General features: G+C 37.9%; 1 protein-coding gene across 2 annotated transcripts in view; it reads right to left on the minus strand.

The window, feature by feature from the left end:
• LOC120524986 (breakpoint cluster region protein-like) overlaps positions 1–20,851 on the minus strand; it is a 103,973-nt gene that overhangs the window by 22,467 nt on the left and 60,655 nt on the right. For both annotated transcript variants that reach the window (XM_039746903.1, XM_039746904.1), the window contains exons 5-6: positions 7,634–7,819; positions 1,876–1,983 (exon numbers count right to left, since the gene is read on the minus strand). In XM_039746903.1, coding sequence (XP_039602837.1) covers positions 1,876–1,983; positions 7,634–7,819 — 294 coding nt within the window. The remainder of the gene's footprint in view (positions 1–1,875; positions 1,984–7,633; positions 7,820–20,851) is intronic.

The raw sequence follows: 20,851 nt of genomic DNA on the forward strand, positions 1-20,851 counted from the left end.
TGAATTTTACTTCTTTGTTTTTCCATTAAACAAAACATGTCTGACAGGACATTTATTATATCATAACTGAACATAATAAAATGTATATATTTTATAGTAAGCTTCTATTAAACTGACTATATCAAACATTAGCTTTGCTCAACGATGACTTAATTTGCCAGGTACTGGTAATAAGGCAACAGCTGACAAACTGTGGAAGTTGTGAATTTGACCATACTATGCCATTTCGTTTCTCCGGAGAAGTATCTGGCATACACATGTGCATTATTATTACTGCCACTGTGTGGTAACATTGTCCTGGAAAACTAAGCACACATATTGTCTCTTAACAGAATAAACATGTTAACTCTTCAGTACTAGATTAACCCTTAAAGTCAATGTCACAGTACACAACTTCTAGTTATAGGGCACATCAGACTTGTAGTTGCTGATCTTGTCACCAGACTATGTCAATTTACAAGACTAAAAATCACTAGGGCATGTCAAATTGAGAGACTGTGTGATGACTTTCCAGCACAGTCATGCTCGCCCATTTTTCTGATAGCCAACAGCATCTTTGCCCTTTTAACTTCCTTTTATCATTCTGTTGTGGTGCATAAAACATGAGATATCAGACATACACGCTTCTGTTCTGTTTGCGAGGTTCTTTATTCCTCATCACCACATTATATTATATATGAATGCTCTGGATAAGCTTTCATTGATTGTCAGCTCTCTTGCACACAGAGTCTGACTAAAGACAAAATTAAATCTGTGTGATTTTGTTACGGCAAGTCATGGAATACAGTGATCGCTCGCTATATCGCACTTCGACTTTCGCGGCTTCACTCCATCACGGATTTTAAATGTAAGCATATCTAAATATATATCACAGATTTTTCGCTGGTTTGTGGATTTCTGCGAACAATGGGTCTTTTAATTTATGGTACATGCTTCCTCAGTTTGTTTGCCAAGTTGATTTCATACAAGGGACGCAATTGGCGGATGGCTTAGAAGCTACCCAATTAGAGCATGTATTAAGTATTAAATAAAACTCCTCAATGATATACGATGTGCTCCCCGCGCTTGAATTACATGAATTATGAACATTTAATGGAGGCAGGAGATACTTACTTTTGGTATTTGACGATATATTGCGCCATGCAGCTAGGGCCCTTGCCCGGCTGAGACCCCTTCATGTTGGAAGGACCAGGGAAAGGGAGCGTATCCAGAGCATCACCAACCCCGGAGTGCTAAGTGGCAGCCCCCCTGGGCTGCAGTGGTGCCACTGTCTCCAACTGGGCTTCATGGGAGTTGGAGTTGGATACAGCCCTGTTGGGATACATGGGCGCTGCCAGAGGGTGCTGCAGCTACTGCTGAGCCCTGGAGTGCAGCTCTTCCGTGTAACAATGAGCACCTGGAGCACTTCCAGTGCCTTATAAAAGGGGCCAGCTGACAGTACTTGGAAGAGCAAGAGTCAGAAGGAGGTAGACGAAGCTTGACTAGAGGAGTGGAGGAGGAGTGAACTGTGTTACACTTGTGGGGAATGGGGAATACGTTTCCCACAAGGGTGAAAAGAAAAATCAAAGTGTGTGCTTGCACTTGTGCCTCCTGTGTCGGGTTGGGGCCGCCTTGGTGGCGCACAAGTGGTGCAGTCGCCCCAACCTGACACAGACAGATGCAGGAGGCACAAGTGCAAGCACACGCTTTTATTTTTCTTTTCTTCCTTGTGGGAAATGCCTTTCCCGCATGCCACAATATATAATAACTAGTTACAATTCTGAGTATTTTGATACTATAAGGAATTTTTAAGTAATTACAATATGATATGTACAGCACTGTCCTCCCAGTTGGCAGACAATAAGGTGATATAATGTAGAGTATTAGGGTACATACCTCTGCCAAAGTTTTAAATCGCTCATCAGTTTGCATGCATTTGTGCACCGTCTGGACAGCATTCTCATAGTTATCAATGAAGCCTCTGTATGTACACAACTGACTCACCTGTATACAAGTCAAGCAAATATGGACAGAGAGTTAATTGTTGAAAGCAATCACTTCTACCATTCAAATAAAAAAAGTATGAAGTGTTAGAAAAACCTCACAATTTATTTAATTCTTAACAATAGTTTAGCAGCATGTTATAGACTGGTCAAACACCTTGGAAAAAGATGAAGATAAAAAAGAAGAAGCAGCATGGCACAGTGATGCATTTAAAGCCTTATTTTGCCTAGATTCAATCCAGTTGAACAAAAATGTATCTTAAATGAATGTCTCTTATCCTGTTGTTATTGATGACTTAATGATGGAACAGAATGGTTAGGGAAAACATTTTGTGAATTAGTAAATATTATTAAACAGTTTATGTATCTTTCAAAATTCAAGTATATTTACTGTATTCAAATAAGGCACACAAGAAGTGTGACAAATAAGACTATACACCCCATTAAGTGACTTTGGTTAGCTATTAATTAGTTACATTTATGTAGCATTTTTCTATCCTACTCAAAGTACTTTACACAGACAGTAAGGAAGCCACTTCAACCACCTCCAATGTGTAGTATCCACCGGGATGATGTGATGGCAGCCATTCTTGCACCACCTTAGTTATTAGGTGATAAATGGATGCTACAAGGAAGACACTGCAACACTTGACGCTGTACAGAGAAAAGCAACCAGGAGCATTCCAGGATTTAAGGATATGTTGTATTCAAACAGACTCAAAGAAATTAAACGTGTTCATTCTTGAGCACAGAAGACTGCATGGGGACTTAATTCGGGTTTTCAAAATTCTCAAAGGCATTGATAAACCAGATCCACCAGAATTTTTTCAACTTAACAGTTGTCACGCATTTGCGCATAAGGGACAGTTTAAGGGCTCCGGTAGTGGTAATTTCCAGTCGCTCTGGGAGTTGGTGCAATGTGCTAATGCCTTTATGTTCCTCCCTTTGTAGACCAGAAGACTATACCACCGCTGACATCACTTCCGTGGTCTGCCCATTTGGACCTGCCTCTTCCTGCTGGAAAGGCTAATAATCAGAAGATTAGCCATTTTAACTCAGTTGATTTTGTAACTTATATCTACAGAAGACGTCTTTGCCATTATAGTGTGCCTTTTTGTAAAAACTTTAATTATACAGGGTCAACGGGGTGGCAACCCCAACTCTTTATCTTTGTCTGTCTCTTCTTTACACAGTGAACAGAGTAGTCAAGAACACTAGAGGAAATTCAGGGGAAGAGCATTTAGGACTGAAGCCAGGAAGCACATATTTAAGAGTTATGGGAGTCTGGAACAAACTACCGAGCCATGTAGCTGAACCAGAAACTTTGACAACCTTGAAGAAGAATCTGATGATTCTGGAACAGCTTAGCTATTAGCTAAACAAACAGTCTTGATGAACTGAATGGTCTCCTCTTGATTGTGAAATTTATTAAGTTTTATCCACCTTAATGAAATGACAAGTGCAACGTATCTGTTGGTAGGATTTGGAAGAAAAAATTAAAACATATGCAAAACATGTAGAAGAAGGCAAAAAAAAAAAAATTATAATAAAAATACCAAATAAGGGTCTAAAAATAGGAAAATCCATCTTATCGGTTTATTCTGTTGTCTGCCGTTACAGGCCAGCAAAAGCAGTGTTGCACAACTTTCTTATACCCACTCAGGCCACATTAACTAGGTTTATAGCTATGACACTAATGACTGACAACTTTGACTGGCAGGGAATGAATAAGTGAAAATAACAATAAATCAAAGCACATGACAGGAAACCAAAGCCCCGACATGGCTTGGCTAGAGATGCTAAATCAGGCCATTGTGGTGACGACCACATTTTCCCAGTAAAACACTTTAACTATAAGAGTGGCCAGTTCAATGAGTGACGGCGAGAGAAGTGGTGAAAATGAACTGCTCAACCTGAAGAATAAAATTCTGCCGCAAGGAAAACGATTGAATGCGTATTATCATATCAGACCCAATAGATAAGCAATGTATCAAACAGAAAACATGAAGTCTACTTTGATTACTTATATTTTATTCCATCTTTGACAGGTAGCACAGCTAGTCTTCTGTATTCACATTTTGTTGCAAAGCCATTTTGTTTTTCCTTGTGTGCTGCTATTTTGTGGATTCTGTCATCATGAAGAGGATCCGACCTGCTAGGGTCCATTTCTAGAGGTCAGCAGGGGAAAGGATGTCTCAATTGCCATTTTGTACCTAAGTTTGTGTATCACAAACCTATTCTTTTTTTGTGACTTTTCCAGAATTTTTGATTTCCTAGTTCTTGAATCTTTTGCTCTTTTCCCTGAACTTTGATTTTTTTTTCTCATTTTGGCTTCATTTGGTGACACTTATGTTTGAGCTAATTTTTTACTTTACATATTTCCTGGTGCTTTTCATAAAACATATATTGTCTGTCTTTAAGTCAGTAATGTTCTCCTAAACAGTAATGTTAATCATTGATAAAAACAAGTTATGTAACATATAATCAAATATATATACTGCATAGAATTGCTTTTAGACCTTGAGCTGATTAAGGTAAATTGAGCTAAACATATTTAAAAATCTAACTGCTAACCTAAATGCCCTGAATGTAATCTTGCTGAATGCCTTTAGAAAAGATAAAAACATCAGTGTGTTTTTCTATGGCGAAATTTCTTTTGTCGCTTTGAGTTACAAACTACAGGAGGGAGACTATAAGAAATTGCCCATTTTGTGTCAGTCAACATACAGTATGATCATTGGCTAATGTACAGTTTTGTCATTTATGTTCATTTGGAATCATTATTTTCATGTGTTTTTATAATTATATAAATTATATTACTACTGCATTATTTAAATATTATTCAGCAGCTTTGTTTTGTGCATTTGAAACTTCAAGCTGTATTTCTTGTATTTTTTTGATGTTCTCCAAAGAGGTCATGACATCATTGCTATTAAGACTGCTCAGCCTTTATATTAGTCACAGTACATGTTCCCTGTGAAGCTATGGAGTGTTTTTTTTTGTGTACATGTCTTGGATTGTTCTTTACCATTATATTTGATTATTGGATTTCAATTTCGACTTTAGCTTTGGTTTGATATTTTAGGCAAATCCTTTTGTCTAATTTTTCCTTTTTTTACCTTATTTTTTATGAATTAATTATTTTTAAAGATTAGTTATTTACCTTGCCATATATTTGATGGTTTGTCGCTCTGTTGAAGGGCATTTTATCTATTTTAAAGATTTAAAGCATATTTCTGAATTTTATAAGTCTGAACACATTTTGAGCCTGTGCTGGCCAAAGCCTGCCTATTAAGCTTGAGGTCAATTTGCCTGCGGTGAGCCCTATCTCTATGTAGGCCAGTGAAGGTCCTAGTCTGGTTTGCGTGCATTTTTGGATATCTTTTTCTCTTTTTTTGCTATTTTTTGTGTCACCATTTCACAGGAAGGCCTGACAGTAGGAATCTGTTTGCCTCCCACAAGTAAGAGACTCACGGCATAAGTGGCCTCTCTGTTCTCAAGCTGAAACAAACACCAGGTGGCTGTTTTTGCTAGCCTCTGCTTAGGGAAGCAATTCAAGATACAGAAAGAGTTTGGAGTCTTCAATCTTCATAGCAGCAACAAACTTTCAAACTATATGCCAGTTTATATGAACTATATAGTTTCTCCGTTCCACAAGAATTCTCTGCCATCTTGGAGGTCAAGTATTATTCTGGTGAAGGTTCAGTGACAAACATTGATCTGTATAAATTCATAACCATTTCACATTTTAAGGATTTTAACTTACTTCTTTAAGTTGCAAGCATCAATGAGACTCCTGCTGAAGAAAATAGGACCTGTCTGCAGTGGACTGATAAGATTTGAGTGACACGCTTAGGCAACTGTGAGGGCATAACTTTGATTGTCTAAGCCTTAGTTTATTCCTAATATTACACTCAAAAAATTAATTTTGTTAGGTTGAAGGTGTCAAGCAACCTGAACAAAGGGTTTATTAAGGGAGATGGAACAGGAGAGGAAGGAAATGGTAACTTGTGTTTCTTTGTGAAATAGAAGTGTTCTCCAAGAATACAGGGACACAGATGGAAACTTGTTAAGGGTAGATTTTGCACAAAATTTGGAAATTATTCATTCACAAAAAGAACCTGTAAGTCAGAAATCCAGAGCAAGTCAGAAGCCTAACTGATCAAGAATTCCCAATCCAAAATAAACATGACCACAACTCAGCTCATTGTTTAAAAGTTATTCCAAAGATTGGATATCAGAGTCACCATGTATTTGTGACAGTGAGAGGCACATTGCATCTACAGCACTAGCCACAACAAAACACCATAAAATAGCAGCACCAACAGCAAGAAATGATAACAAAAAAATGAACATATTGATGTTACCAAAAATGTCAAAAATAAATCACTCATATAAAAGTCTTATTTAAAGAAAATGACATATGCAGTCCAATTATGGCTTAGAAAAATAGGATTCATCACCATTTTAATTTTGCTATCAGTGTAAAGCGTCTTGTTATGGCATGTTAATGGCACTGAGAAAAATGACATCTGGCTGAAGGCAGCAACTATTGTTGCATGGAATGCCAGTTCCGAAGTGGACATACTCCTGCATAAATGTACTTTCTCTCTCACGGATTCAGATGCCGATTTAATTAACATGTACATTTTTATGGTAAGGAAGGGAACAGGAGTACTTGGTAAAGCAAGTGCAAATTCCACACAAATAATGGCTGGAAAAGAAATTGAATACAAACTCCTAAAGCAGTGAGGTAGCAGTAATTGTGCATTGTGTCTAAATTGAAGTATATACATCAATAAATAAAAAAGGAAATTCTAACGTTAAGAAAAACAATTTAAAGTAGTACATTGCAAAAATATGAAGTAGCCATTAAAACACAGAGGTAACATCCCTTTCACTGGACATTTGTAATTAGTTATCCTTTCATGGACTGGCATATCTGTGTGGCTTTTTCCTGGGTATTCCACTTTTCCTCCTGTATCCCCAAACATGTGCCCTGTGTGAGTGTGACTGTGAGCATGAGTGGAGCCTGTGGGTTACTGGCACATTACACAGGGTTGGATCCAGCCTTGTGCATGATACTACTAGGATTGTGTAACCTAAACAGCTCTAAATTGGATTAGGTGGGTTTTAATATGCATGAATGAATGGATTTTTTTTAGATCTAATTTGTTTTGTACTATTTTCTACCATATTTAAATTTTGACTCATTTTCTAATATTTTTTTTTATTTTTTTTTTTTATGTTGTTTCAGGCCTTAATAGATTTTATCTTTTTGATTGCCTTTTCATCTTCTTGTTTTGGTATTATTTTACTAACCTGTACAATTATTTTTTAATATATTTTTAAGAATGTTACTAGCTGCTCATATTTGTCCATGATGCCCAAATATCTTCCTGGAAGGGAACATATCCAGTTCCATGGTAACACAAGAGGAGGTGACTGGTAGAGCATGTTGACTTGAGCTTGTAATGGGCAAATAGGCAGTGGGAACTGAAATTTAGGTGATGAAAAAGGATATGCATGGAAGGCTAAACAGCTAAAGCTGTTGACAATAACACATCTTATATCTGTGCAAATATTCACCACTACTATAAACATTTTTTTGAATTTAATATAAATTAAACTACCAAAAAATATGAAATCACCATTTTTTGAAAGAGTTCTCCCACACTATCTGATGATTCTCCAAGCTCAACTCGCTCTTTCAAACTCTCATAGAAAGCCCTGTGAAGATCCAGTAGTTCTGGAACCTGAAAAAACACAGTCTGGATTTGCTGTTCTGTCAGAACTGGCTGGGATGTGCATGCTGTAGCTTTCAGGGCTTTGATGGGCTGGGAAAGAAAAAAATAGAACATTAGAAAATCATGGAAAAGAAGAGTAGTCAGTCATCAATAACATTAAAACAAAGTCCTTATACTTGTATGATAGTGTGGTTAACTTTCCAAAGACATAAATACACAGTTGGTGTTTCTCCAGTTGGGAAAAAAGGTCCTTTAGATTTTCATAAGAAAAGCATATCCTTCCTTATTCAGCTTTAACATTTAGAATCAAAATGTGAAGATAAGATGGCCTACAAAAGTAACAAGCCCATAAAATTAATGGGTCTTTGTCTACTTGAAAGAAATATAATTTAGAAATATTTGCTCTAATAATCCAACAGGCATGCTGAACACCTTTTAGGTTAGGTTAATGAAGGTGCACTGTAGGTGTCACTTGGTCATTATTTGTGCAGAATTTTCATAATATACAGTTCCGATATACAGTTATAGTATATCCTAGTACAGTCTCCCCGACAGATTCACCTCCCAACACACTCACTGACTGCATCACTGATCTTAAGCTGTGGATGGAATAACTTTCTCAAACTTAATGCCAATAAAACTGAAGTGTTACTTGTAGGTCTAAAATCCCAACTTTCTAAGGCATCCAATTTCTCTATTTCTGTTCATGGTACACTTGTCAAACCTGCTCCTGTAGTCAGAAATCCTGGTGTTTTGTTTGATTCATCACTTAAGTTTGAGCTACACATTAGGTCTCTTTCCAAAATTTCATTCTATCATCTCTGTAACATTGCCCGGCTCTGTTTCATTTTTGTCCTTTAATGATGCTCAAACTCTGGTTCATTGTTTCATAATGTTGGATTGGTTATTGTAATTCCCTCTTCATTGGCCATCCTGCAAAATCTATACAGAAGCTACAGTATATTCAGAACTCCGCAGTCAGAGCCCAACCACACAAAGCATTTTGCTCACATCTCCCCTGTTGTCTTCCAGCTTCACTGGTTACCGGTTCCATCAAATATTAAATTCAAGATTCTGCTTCTCACCTTCAAAGCCCTACATAACCTTGCCCCCCTCTACCTCACTCAGCTCCTTACACACCTTGTCACTCTCTCAGGTCCTCAAGCAGTAATCTCCTTACTGTCCCACGCACCAGACTCTCTGGGAGGCAGGTCCTTCAGTGTTATGGCCCCTCAACTCCGGAACTCTCTTCCTCAGTCTCTCCGAGATTGCTCCCCTTTCTGCACTTTTAAATCTCAACTAAAAACTTTCCTCTTCTATGAACTTTTGTCATATGTGTAATTTTTTTTTTACTCTGTATGTAAAGCTACCTTGGGTTTGCGAAAGGCGCTTAATGAGTTAACTTATTATTATTATTATTATTTATTATTATTATTATTATTATTTATAACACCACCTTCCTCTGAGTACTCCAGTTTTTCCGCATTCCCATAGACCTGCAGAGTAAGTTAACTGGCAATACCAGAGTGTGCATGTGTGTTTGGGAACGTACAAATGTATATGGAGGATATTGTTAAAATGAAAAGGTATTATTACAACAGCAAAAATAAAATTGTGGATTATGATCTCCTGCTCATACATATAAATAAATTATCTCCTACTGATAATCCACTGATATTTTAATGTAGAATATGCACCTTTAAATCTAAGGCCATGGTGTTCTTATGGAAGAAGGTGTATTGTTCTTGGAAGTAAGAGAGCAGCTGCCCCAAGAAAAGGAGCTGAAGTACCTCAGGATCCTGTTACTGAGTAAGAGTAGATGTTTAGCATGAAACTAACCAACAAATGAAGGCAATGATAACAGGTTTGTAGGTGCTGTACCAGCCCAAGAGTTAAGTTCTTGGAAAAAACTTTTAATTTGTTAATCAGTTTACATTGCCATCTACAACTATAGTCATGAGCTCTGGCTAGAGATGAGAAGAATATACAATAATTGCGAGTACAACCAGTCGAAATAAAGTTCTTACACAGGGTTACTGGCTTCATTCTCCATGATAAGGTAAGATATTCAGCAATACAGGAGAATTTCAGAGTTAGTTGGCCTAAACTATTTGGCTTGTCATCTTGTCACTGTGACCTTAACAATCACCAAGGTCAAAAGTGAAGTGACTACTTTAAGAAGTGGGCTGAAGCTCCACCATCAGCCCTTCATTAAGGAGCAGATAGAGATCTCAGCCCTGAACCATTCCTTTTTTATGCTGACACATTACTTTTTGGATGGTGGCTTGGAGTGAGTTTTAAGTTAGTTTGCCATCACATCATATCACTCATCATTTAGAATTCCTCTAACATCTAATGTTTTTTATTCTTCTTTTTGGATTTACTAAATTAGCATTCTGCTCTCATCCTTTTGAAATGTTCAGTTACTGACTCCATGCCTGTTTTTGAGTCTAGTATTCCTGGTCAATTTTGATAACTGGTTGATATTTTTTGACAATTTTTGCATGACATTCTACCTGTTGTTCACAAGTCTTTTGGAACATGGGCTTATTCATTTACCTAGCTTTAGTAATAGTTGCTTCTGTGCTGACTCATCTTTTATGACAGTTTCAACTGGTTTCAGACTACTGTCAGAAATGGGATAATCCTGTGCTTCCAGTCCTTTCCTCTGCTTCTTTTGCTACACAGGCCAATCTCATCTCTGTCTGTTGATTAGCAAAAATTTATTGTTCAAAAGTCGTGTAACGAGCAGTGAAAGGGGACTGAGCCAACTGTGGGAACCGCCATGGTGTTTCACTGTAGTCTTTGCTCATGTTACGTTTCCCTGGTTCCCCATTTACATTGTGTTACGTTCAGCCCAAGCACAGCACAATCAAAATGATCTTCCACACCTGACAACTCCTAGAGGAGACTCATGAACACCAGCAAGACATCTGCTTCACTTTCATCAACCTATGGAAAGCATTTGACACAGAGAACCATGAGATGTTTTGGGAGGTATACTGTAAGTTCACGATGGAATGAGGATGAAGGTCTATGTTGGCAAGGAAATATCTGCTCCCTTTGAAATTACTGTAGGTATCAAGCAAGGCTGGGTCCTTATCCTCATCATTCTTCTCTTCAAAAATGTGTTGCACACAATTTCATTTTTTGATTCATACTATATTTAATGGATTGTAATTTTTGGCAATTTATTGGTAAGTTTGTATGTTAAATTTAGTACTTTTTAAGGTTTTATATTGTCTCTTTTTTGTGTTTAAAGTCTGATTATTGCTTTTCCAAGTAATTCAATAATTTTTACCTTAAAAATGTAATTTGATTTTGATGGTTGTCCTCCCCACTCTGGTAAAATACAAATTGTATGTCAAATATGCTTTAACTGTAAGCTCCTTATTTCATGTTGCAGGCTTTAATGGTGAATTGCAAGTCACAAAAACATTTTTATTAACCTATGAAGTGACATTAAAACATACATTTATATAGTCTAAGCAGTAGATAATTTGGTTCTTATTATTAAAAAAACATAAAAATGAAAGAATCCTAACACCACAAAATTCTGTCACATAGAAATGACTACCATATGCTGCAGAACAACCTCATTCTCTAGAATACATTTAGGCACAACTGTATTTGAAAATCGCCCTGTGGTTGGCTGGGATTGGCTCCAGCAGACCCCCGTGATCCTGTAGTTAGGATATAGCGGGTTGGATAATGGATGGATAGATGAATGGATGTAATCAAAAATGTATTGAGTCACTTTAATGTTGTCAGCATATTGATATGGCAAAATTTTACAATGGATGCTCTTCCTGATGTAACCCTCCCCATTTATCCAGGCTTGGGACAGGCATGAAGAAACACACTGGTTTGTGCATCCCCTGTGGCTGATCTGCTGTGGTAAACCCTAATGGATGCAGACGAAAGAAGAAGAAGAAGACTGACTCACTTTAATGTATGTTACTACCTCGTAAAAATGGGCAATAATAATAACATTGACACACAATGATAACATAACATTCTGCTGCCTATGACAACCACGCTGACATTTGGGGACAGCAAGTTACACATTCAAGTGAAGAGAGAGTTAATTCTACACTCGGACGTGCCAAACCATACTTACCTTAAAATATTTCACCCCACTTCTACATTAATTCCCTGGTTGATGAAAAAATACAGTTAAATCAGTCAAGGTAAAGGCTTTTTAAAATTTATATATAAGATATGATTAAACACAACCCCAACTATCCTTATACAGTATATAATTTAATACTATCCGTATGTATGGTGTTCGTGTCAATACCTCGACTCAATACAAGTTAGAACCATGCAATGGGACTCTGCCTCTGTAGTTAGAACATAACGTGGCAAACGAAGACGCAGTATTGCATGATTGGCTAAGAATGCTCGAATGCTTCAGTGACGCCGCTGGATGGCCGAGTATAGCAAGTCGGTGTTGGTTCGAGCAGATAACAGTAAGTTCGGTTGGTTTTTGGAACGTTGCTTTGGTGGGGCATACTTTCCAGGACTAACATCGTCGACTAACTTAAACCCTTCGACAGCCCCGGAACCGTAAGTAATTTAGAATGTATCGCCATTTGCTTGATACGTCGAAATCTATCTTTGGGTCGTTCGGTTTTGGCATCCGTCCTTCTGACATCTATTGGCAAACTGAGTAATGACGGCTGGGTATTAACAACGGTCATTGTTTAAATTTTAGCCGATATCAGATTTAAAATGACCATGCCAACATAATTATTACTCCGACTCTGATTAGAGTCATAAAATACGATTTGTTTTGAAAATTTGTTTGCCGGAAAAAATCAAATGGCGTGCGCCGAAGAGCTGAGTTCACATCTCACAGCCCCGTTTAAACAGGAAGCTCTTCATTACATCAGCCAAAAAGGTCTATTTTAAGCACAAATCAGTGCCACGATAACAAAATCATTTCAAGGACTTAAAAAAACAAATAATTCTTCGCAGAGAAAGTATGGATTTCACAAATGTAGAATTTGTAGCCCAATTCAATCTGGCTCCCAGTCGCTAGTGGAAGATTATTTCTGCCAAATTTTAAATGCAATCTAATGTGTTAACTCCACTGCAATGTAATACATATGCACATGGTGCATTTTATTTTGGCATAGCTTTATCATGTCATAATTGAAAACATATCAACAAAATGATGACTATTGTTCACTACGGGATGCAATTTCTGAGACATTTAAAAATTCAAAATACTGTAAAAGTGTATTACATTTAATCCATGGTCATAGTTCATGTGTCATAACTAAAAGCAAAGCAAACGTATTGCATTTTGCTTAGTGACTGCTCCAGGTGTATTGCATTTTGATTCAAGACCATATATTAATCATGACAAAAACTGAAAACAATCAAATGATCAAAGGATGGGGTAAGGGGTGTCAACAGCTGGTGTAAGATGTGTTATAATCACAAGTTTGTTCACCCAGTGCTAAAGATAGTAAAAGGGGAGTTCATATGGTAGGGGAACTTTTATTTCATTGAACAGGTGGAAGCTGGCAATGTGATGATTTCATTCGCTTCCAAGTCAACAGGTTTTTGGAAAAGGCTGCTATAACAGAAGCAGCAACAGGAAAAGACTTTCAAACTGTTACCGTAAAAGCCTTGGAACACATTCAGGTGCTACAGTATATGATTATGTAGTTCATCAACTGAGAAGTCTGTACACCAATATCCCTCAAGTATGGTTTTGTAAGTACCTGCAGATGAGGATGACCATACTAGCTATTGCTAAACTTCTTGATGTATGGTCAGAATATTCAGAAGAGCAACAGTATAATATGATATTATTTGGACAACAAGCAAGACTGAAAAAATACTTCACACCATTTTGGTTATAAACTCCACATTAACACAACTTAACAAAGCTTGCTGTCAGAACACATAATGTTTAGAAGTGGAACGCCTCTCACTCCAACTGTTGATGCCCCTTGCTCCACCTTTTGATGTTGATTGGTCAACTGACTACATTCAGTTTTGGCATGATTAATTCATAGTCCTGAACCAAAATGCAATCCACTTGGAGCAACTGCTAAGCAAAATGCAATATGTTAGCTTTGCTTTAAGTTATGACTTGCAATTAATGAATAGTGATTTTAAAAAAAGCAATACGCTTTTGTATTGCATTTAAACATCAAAATTATTTAAACATTAAAATTATATTCAAAAGCAATTGACCATCCATCTATCCAACCCACTATATCCTAACTATAGGATCACGGGGGTCTGCTGGAGCCAATCCCAGCCAAAAAAGGGCGCAAAGCAGGAAACAAACCCCGGGCAGGGCGCCAGCTCACCGCAGGGCGTGCGCACACACACACACCCGTAGCACACACTAGGGACAATTTAGAATCGCCAATGCACCTAACCTGTATGTCTTTGAACTATGGGAGGAAACCAGAGTACCCAGAGGAAACCCATGCAGACACGGGGAGAACATGCAAACTCCACGCAGGGAGGACCTGGGAAGCGAACCCGGGTCTCCTAACTGCAAGGCAGCAGCGCTACCCACTGCACCACTGATCAATATGTTTTGAATTATGACATAATAATTATACATTCTAATAAAAATGTAATTAACATGTTGGATTGCATTTTAATTTTGGCACAAATAATCTTCCATGACCAATTTTCCGATCCCAAAATAAATGAAAATATGTACAGTGATAAGGAAAACACACATCAGTTCCTGACCTCCCTTGTCTTAAACACAACACATACATACATATTTCATCCATTCATCCATCCATTGAAAAAGAAACAACCACATACACACACAATGTCCAATATAAAGTAAAAATTTTGCAGGAAATGAAAAACAGATGGAAGCCAGCAAGTCTAAGTAATATAAATGAAAGCAGATGAACCAGTTCAAATGGGGCTGTCCCAAAAAGTAAACCAAAAAATGTCACTGGTGTGTCCAGAAATCAATTTGACAGCCGTGGTGAGTAAATGATACAAAGTCCACAACACCTTACCAACAAGTGCCACTAGATTAGAAATGGGGATGGGTTATTCTATATGCTGTATAATAGTAATATTTTTGATGTTAATCATGATCTAGATTTTTTACAAGTAATGTGTCTTCTTTCTTTCTGTCCTGGTTTAAATGTGCGGGCCTTTTTTTTTTTTTAATTATGCAACCGGAATTACAGTAGATGTTACAATCACAGGAAATCCTCGCCTAGAGGAAAAGGTTAAATGTTGCAGCTGCTGACGTCCTGGCTATTTGCAGAGGGGAATGCTTCATCAGTTACATTTAAATATGTAGCAAAAAGGTCAGACAGACTCTTAAAAAACAGAACAAGCACAACTGGTATTTAATGGATTCAAACTACAAATCTACTCATTCTATTTCAGGGCAAATGGTAGTAGTATTGGGCACAAGGTAGGACCTAAGCCTAGACAGGGCACCAGTTCATCACAGGCCTGAATCAGATACACCCTTAACATCATATATGGCCCAATTTTGAATAAACAATCTGCCTAATATGCCTATCACTCAGGATATTAAAGGATGTCCGGTGTACCAAAAGGAAAATCCACATAGAAATGGGGAGGAGTATGTCAACTCCAGACAGACAAAGACAGGGCACTGGATTTAAATCCGGGATGCTGGAATTATGCAACAGAGTGTCATTGCAGATTGTAGTTCCTATGAGGTCAGTCATGTAATGCCCCAACATCACGAAACACCCTCAATATCAGTCACAAAACATCCATCGAATTAGACTATGGTTAACATTAGAGCCCTGTTAGACTATGGGTAAGATTAGGTTGTGGGAGGGTTATCTGACTCAAAAGAATGTTTCATGACTGACATTTTAGGCATTACCTGACGCGTTCACGAGCGTTATTTTTCACGCTGACCTGGAAGAACGCGGAAGTCGGAGTACGCACAGATTCCTGCATCTGGATTTTTCTGTGCGTAAGCACATTTCGGCTTTTGTGCTTAAGTCATGTTATAGTGCGAATTTTACACATGGCGTTATGCATGAGGCCCCATGGCTTTCATTTTCCTCCCACATTCTCAGCATGGGTACAAATTTCTCCATGAAGGATTCCTGCAATGGATTTTCACCCAGTCCAGATTTCATTCCAACCTGTTGTGAAATGCTAACGAGACTTTTGCTGGACTATCACCATGATTTGGATAAAGCGTATTGGAAAATGTATTATTCCAAAGAGGAGGGAAGTAGGGAAATGAAGCCAAACCAGCTAATTGAAGAATGGCGTGCACAGTAATTCATATTATGGAGCCGTTATTATAATGTGCGTTGACGTGACAAACATATTCCACCTCAAAACTGATGAATATGACATACATACCGTTTAGTTCCCATTTAAGCGACCAATGCTGTGCATTTGCACTGAAGAACATGCTTTGGATTTTAATTAGTTTATATCAAGTACCTGTTGTCATTTCTCAGGGAACTAGCAGTCATGCCTGCTGTGCTGAAAGTCATTAATGAACTAACACGCCGCTACATTCAGTTTTTTTTATGGAATGGGTGCACATGCATAAAACGTTAACAGGTTTTAACCAACATAAAAAGATAATTTGCAGCAGCGTACAGTTTTCCTAATGTAATCGGAGCACTTTACTGCATTTGCAACACAATAAGGAGAAACAGCGAAAATTAAGCTTCTTTTGTTAACTGTGAGCAATGACATTCCATTAACGCACAAGTCATGTGTGATGAGAAGATGACAGTAACAAAAGCCATGACTCGGTGGCCTGGATAAACCCATGATGCGTTTATTTTAAGGCAAAGGAGCTTTGGCAGCCGGTACTGTAGGTAGTAGCTGGTTTGTTGATAAGTTTACTGGCTGAACCCTTAGTTTTTCATATGGCCTGTACAGTTCATTGTAACATGTAATTACATTTATTGCATGGTAATGGCTACCCGCTCAGGCACTATGGTGCACTGTAGACGGAGGTGGCTGTGTCTCAGTATCTCATGTGAGAGACTGCTCTACCAGCCAATAAAGATCAGCAACTGTATGTATGACGTTTATAAGCATGTTTTCGATCACGGGAGTGTTCTAACATTGAGTTCAAACTGATTGCCACAAACTGCTCAATTTGGTCTCGTAAGACCATGGAATCTTATTCCAGCTGATTTCAAAGTCTAGCCAAGATGTCATGTGCATTTTGTCTCTTTGCCATTCTCCCATAATTCTGAAAGTGGTGAAGCACATGAGCAACATTTGCTGTATGCAGTGTCTCTTTAGTGTCATTCACTGCAGCTTGTAACTCCTTCAGAGTTCTCCTTCTCTGTGACTTCCCTCACTAATCTTCATGCATGATCTCTCAGTTTGGCTTTAGGCAGATTTACAGTTTTGCCATGTTGTTTCCATTTCTTCATTATTAATTTAACCAGATATTCAGTGACTTGGATATTTTCTTGTCTCCATCCCCTGACTTGTGCTTTTCGATCACCTTTCACAGAGTTTTATTTGTGTTCATTGTTTAGATCCAGCCATCCTACTGACTCCCCTTAAGTTGACCCTTCCATATAAAGAAGAATTTATACTACAATCAACTGAAAACCCAGACATGTGACCTCTATTGAACTAATTCTGTAAATTCTAATGCCAATTGGCTGCACCAGTAATGGTTTATGGGCATCATATTATACTAATAAATACTTAAGCAATGAGTTGTTTTGTGTTTTATATTTGCAATTAATTTAGACCAATTTGCAGAAATAGGTGTTTTTCCGGTTGACCAGTGTCAAAAAATCCAAATTAAATCCACCGAGTTTCAATGTTGTAGAAAAATATAATGTGAAAACATGTAAGGGGATGAGTGATTTGTATAGACACTATATATATATGTTACAATAATTAGCAACTTTAAATTAATCTGTTATATCTGAGCATGCTTTTAAATAGCCTCACACCCTTCTAGGGGTTGACTTCCTGCTCTTTGTTTTCCTAAACTGGATTTAACAGATTTAGTTATAGATAAGATGATGCATGGATAACTTTCTATACTGGCTCATTGTTTTACTACGTAATTTAACAACTAGCTTAAGCCAGTTGTTTATGAAGAATGCTACGTGTATAAAAATAATTTTAATTTCTGAGGTCAGAAGGTAATTATGTCTCAGCTACCAAGTGAATAATAGATCGAAGCTGTGAAACTCAGGTAAGGGTCATCAAAGCTGAAGTAAAAGTCTTCATTTCCTCCTGTACTACAGTTTTGCTAATTGATGACACTAAAACTGAAACTCCTTCAATAAAAATAACATTCTTCTAAATATAATTCTGTGCTTGACAACACAAAAAGGTCTTAGCCTTACTTTGAGTCTGGTTCAGGCAGTTACAGCTGGAAATCAAATTAGCAGAGCTGAAGTAGCACAAATACTGTAAAACATGGCTTTCATTGTCTATGCCTTCATTGCAGTGCTTTAGGCACAAGGGCTGAATTCAACCATTAAAGCACTATGATACTCTATATTCCCATAACTGATGAAAAGTTGAACCAGATTCTTTAAATGCAACTTTGCCCAATGTGTAAAAAAAAAATGCAGATGTTATCATAATGCAAAAATCATGAAATGTTCCTTTGTGGTTCACTTGTTTTTTTTTCTGTGTTTTGCATAGAAACTTTACGCTTCATGTTATTTTCATTACTGGGTGACATGTTGGCACAGCCTTAGATTTAAAATCCCATCCTGGGCACTATCCATGCAGATTTATGCTGTGCTTATGTTGGGCTGTTTCACGTACTGCAACTTTCCTCTCACATCCCAAACACGTGAGTGTGTTAAATAAACTAGCAACTCAAAAGTGGTTCATTGGGTGTGTGAGTGGGCCCTACAATAGACTGGTAACTTTATTCAGGGACGTTTGGTTCCTGTCTTGTGTTCGGTGTTGCTTGGATGGGAAAATTCAGGGCCCTCCAACACCCTGAACTGTATTATCAGTTTATAAAATGGATATATACAGTATGATACACAGATACAGAACACAATACAATATACAGTTAACTAGCACAAACAAATATTCATTAGTGAAAGAAATTGTAAAGAAGTTATATAAAGGGCAATGGCTTGTCCAGATAATAAAGAACGGAGAAACAGTTAGACCTGCCACTAGAGATTTACCAGGCTTTATGAGTCTCTTCCAAAAGAATCAAAAATCCTGGATGTCTTTGTTTCTGCCGGATTAGGCTATGTTGCTCTATATCTGTTTAAATACTTTTTTTATTTGATCCTTTCAAATCTCCAGTTTTTCTTTCTCAGCCCAAGTGTATTTACTGTAAAACTTCCATTTATGTATGCACTCCTCCCCTTACTACAAATGTGTGCTTCACATTGGTCTTTTCCTGTTACCGTTACCACAGGAGGTGTCATAATATTTGCTCCTTCACAACCACACAATAAAGCAATCAGACTTTAGCACATTTAAGATAAAGAAATAATCAACGGGTGCAGGGAAGCCATGAAAAGAATTTTTTACATGACAATGCGAGTGCAGGTCTGGAATGACACACATATGTCTTGCTTCTGAGCTACTTGAAAGTAATGGAGTCTACCAAGAACTGCAGTGTTTATTTTCTCACATGGACCAGAAAAAGCTATTCAGAGCTGAAATCAGTAGTCCTCTGAATGGATGAGGGTATCTTGGTTGAGGCGGAACTGGAGAACAGTTAGACTGCAATGTAACCTCTCAGATCTTCTCTCTGTTGTACCCTTCTGATCCATCAAGAACTAAATATAATGAAGCACAGCCAAAACCATACAAATAATGAAACTCTATCCTCTCCTTCCTCCTCCAATGGACTGTTGCCCACTTCCCCTAACAGGGGGCCTGATTCCTCAAGGTAACACAGTAGGCTCCTTTAATACTGGACCAAGAACAGCTTCTGGGGACCCAGCATGACTTGCGGGAAGTATGTCCAGGTTGTTTGGGAACTAGGGTAGTCCTCCTCTGACGGCACTCCCTTTTCGCATCCAGGGACCCCGACAGGTCTGCACTTTTAGAGTCTAGTTCCCATGAACCCTTGCAGTTGTCCAAGCTGGGACACTTCCAGTGGATCACATTCACCTAACATATTGGGGATGGAACTGCTCTTGGCCACTGACTTCCGTTTGTTCTTCCCCTGGTATCTTCCATTTCATCCCAAGGTCATGCTGTTGTCCAGCTGGAATGCCCACCTTCTCTCCACTGCACTCACTATACAGACCTATACATCCGAATGGTGTTGTCTCATTAGGACCTAAATCTCAGTGAGAACAAAGCTCCCTAATTTTGACCACTAACAAGAGTTTTCTTTTGCTTCAACCACAGAGGGGGTTTATGTTTATTATTGTGTCATCGAGAGCCTATTTACTTTATTTACCCAAAGATTAAAAGGGGAGACCCAGCTGGCATCCCAACACTTTGTATCAGCATCGAGTGTCCTTCAAGCTGTCTACAGTTTAAACTTCCTGTTTCATCTGCTATGTTAATGCTGGACAGTTTTCACCTAATACGATCAGAAGGAGAGGAAAAGGGAAAAGAGAGACTTAAAATGAATGAGTAAGGAATAGCGAAAAAGTAAAAACTAACAATAATGTGCTTTCCAGTCATTGAAATTCTGACTGAAATTGTCTATGTTACTGCCTAGAAGTTACATCATCCTTGGTATTTATTCACTCAGAAACAGAAATGACTCAGTCTGTTACCAACTCTCTGACAATGATTCATTTTTGACCCTACACTGCTGGTGATTTCAACCTGAGGAACATCAGAACAAGCAAGCTTCTATCAGCATGTTCCTTTTGTGGACACATCAAACTGGTCCTGCTCTATTCAAAAGTAAATTCCTTAAATTTGTGGCACATCTGGGCAGGTCTCACCATCTTGCTGCCACCTACAAGCCTGTATTTGACAACAGCTGCTCGATTATTTTCCAAGCAAGAAGTTCTTATGTGTGTTTGGTTCTCTTTTTCTGTATAATATTCAGAATTTTAAGAGCTTCTTTAGCTAAGCATATCACTTCACTTTGTACTGTGTGTAAAATGTATGTGACAAATAAATTTGATTTCATTTTATTAAATTACTTTCATACACTGTCTGGTTTTAGAAAGTAAT

The sequence above is a fragment of the Polypterus senegalus genome, chromosome 3, assembly GCF_016835505.1.
Source record: "Polypterus senegalus isolate Bchr_013 chromosome 3, ASM1683550v1, whole genome shotgun sequence".
In the NCBI taxonomy this organism is placed as follows: Eukaryota; Metazoa; Chordata; class Cladistia; order Polypteriformes; family Polypteridae; genus Polypterus; species Polypterus senegalus.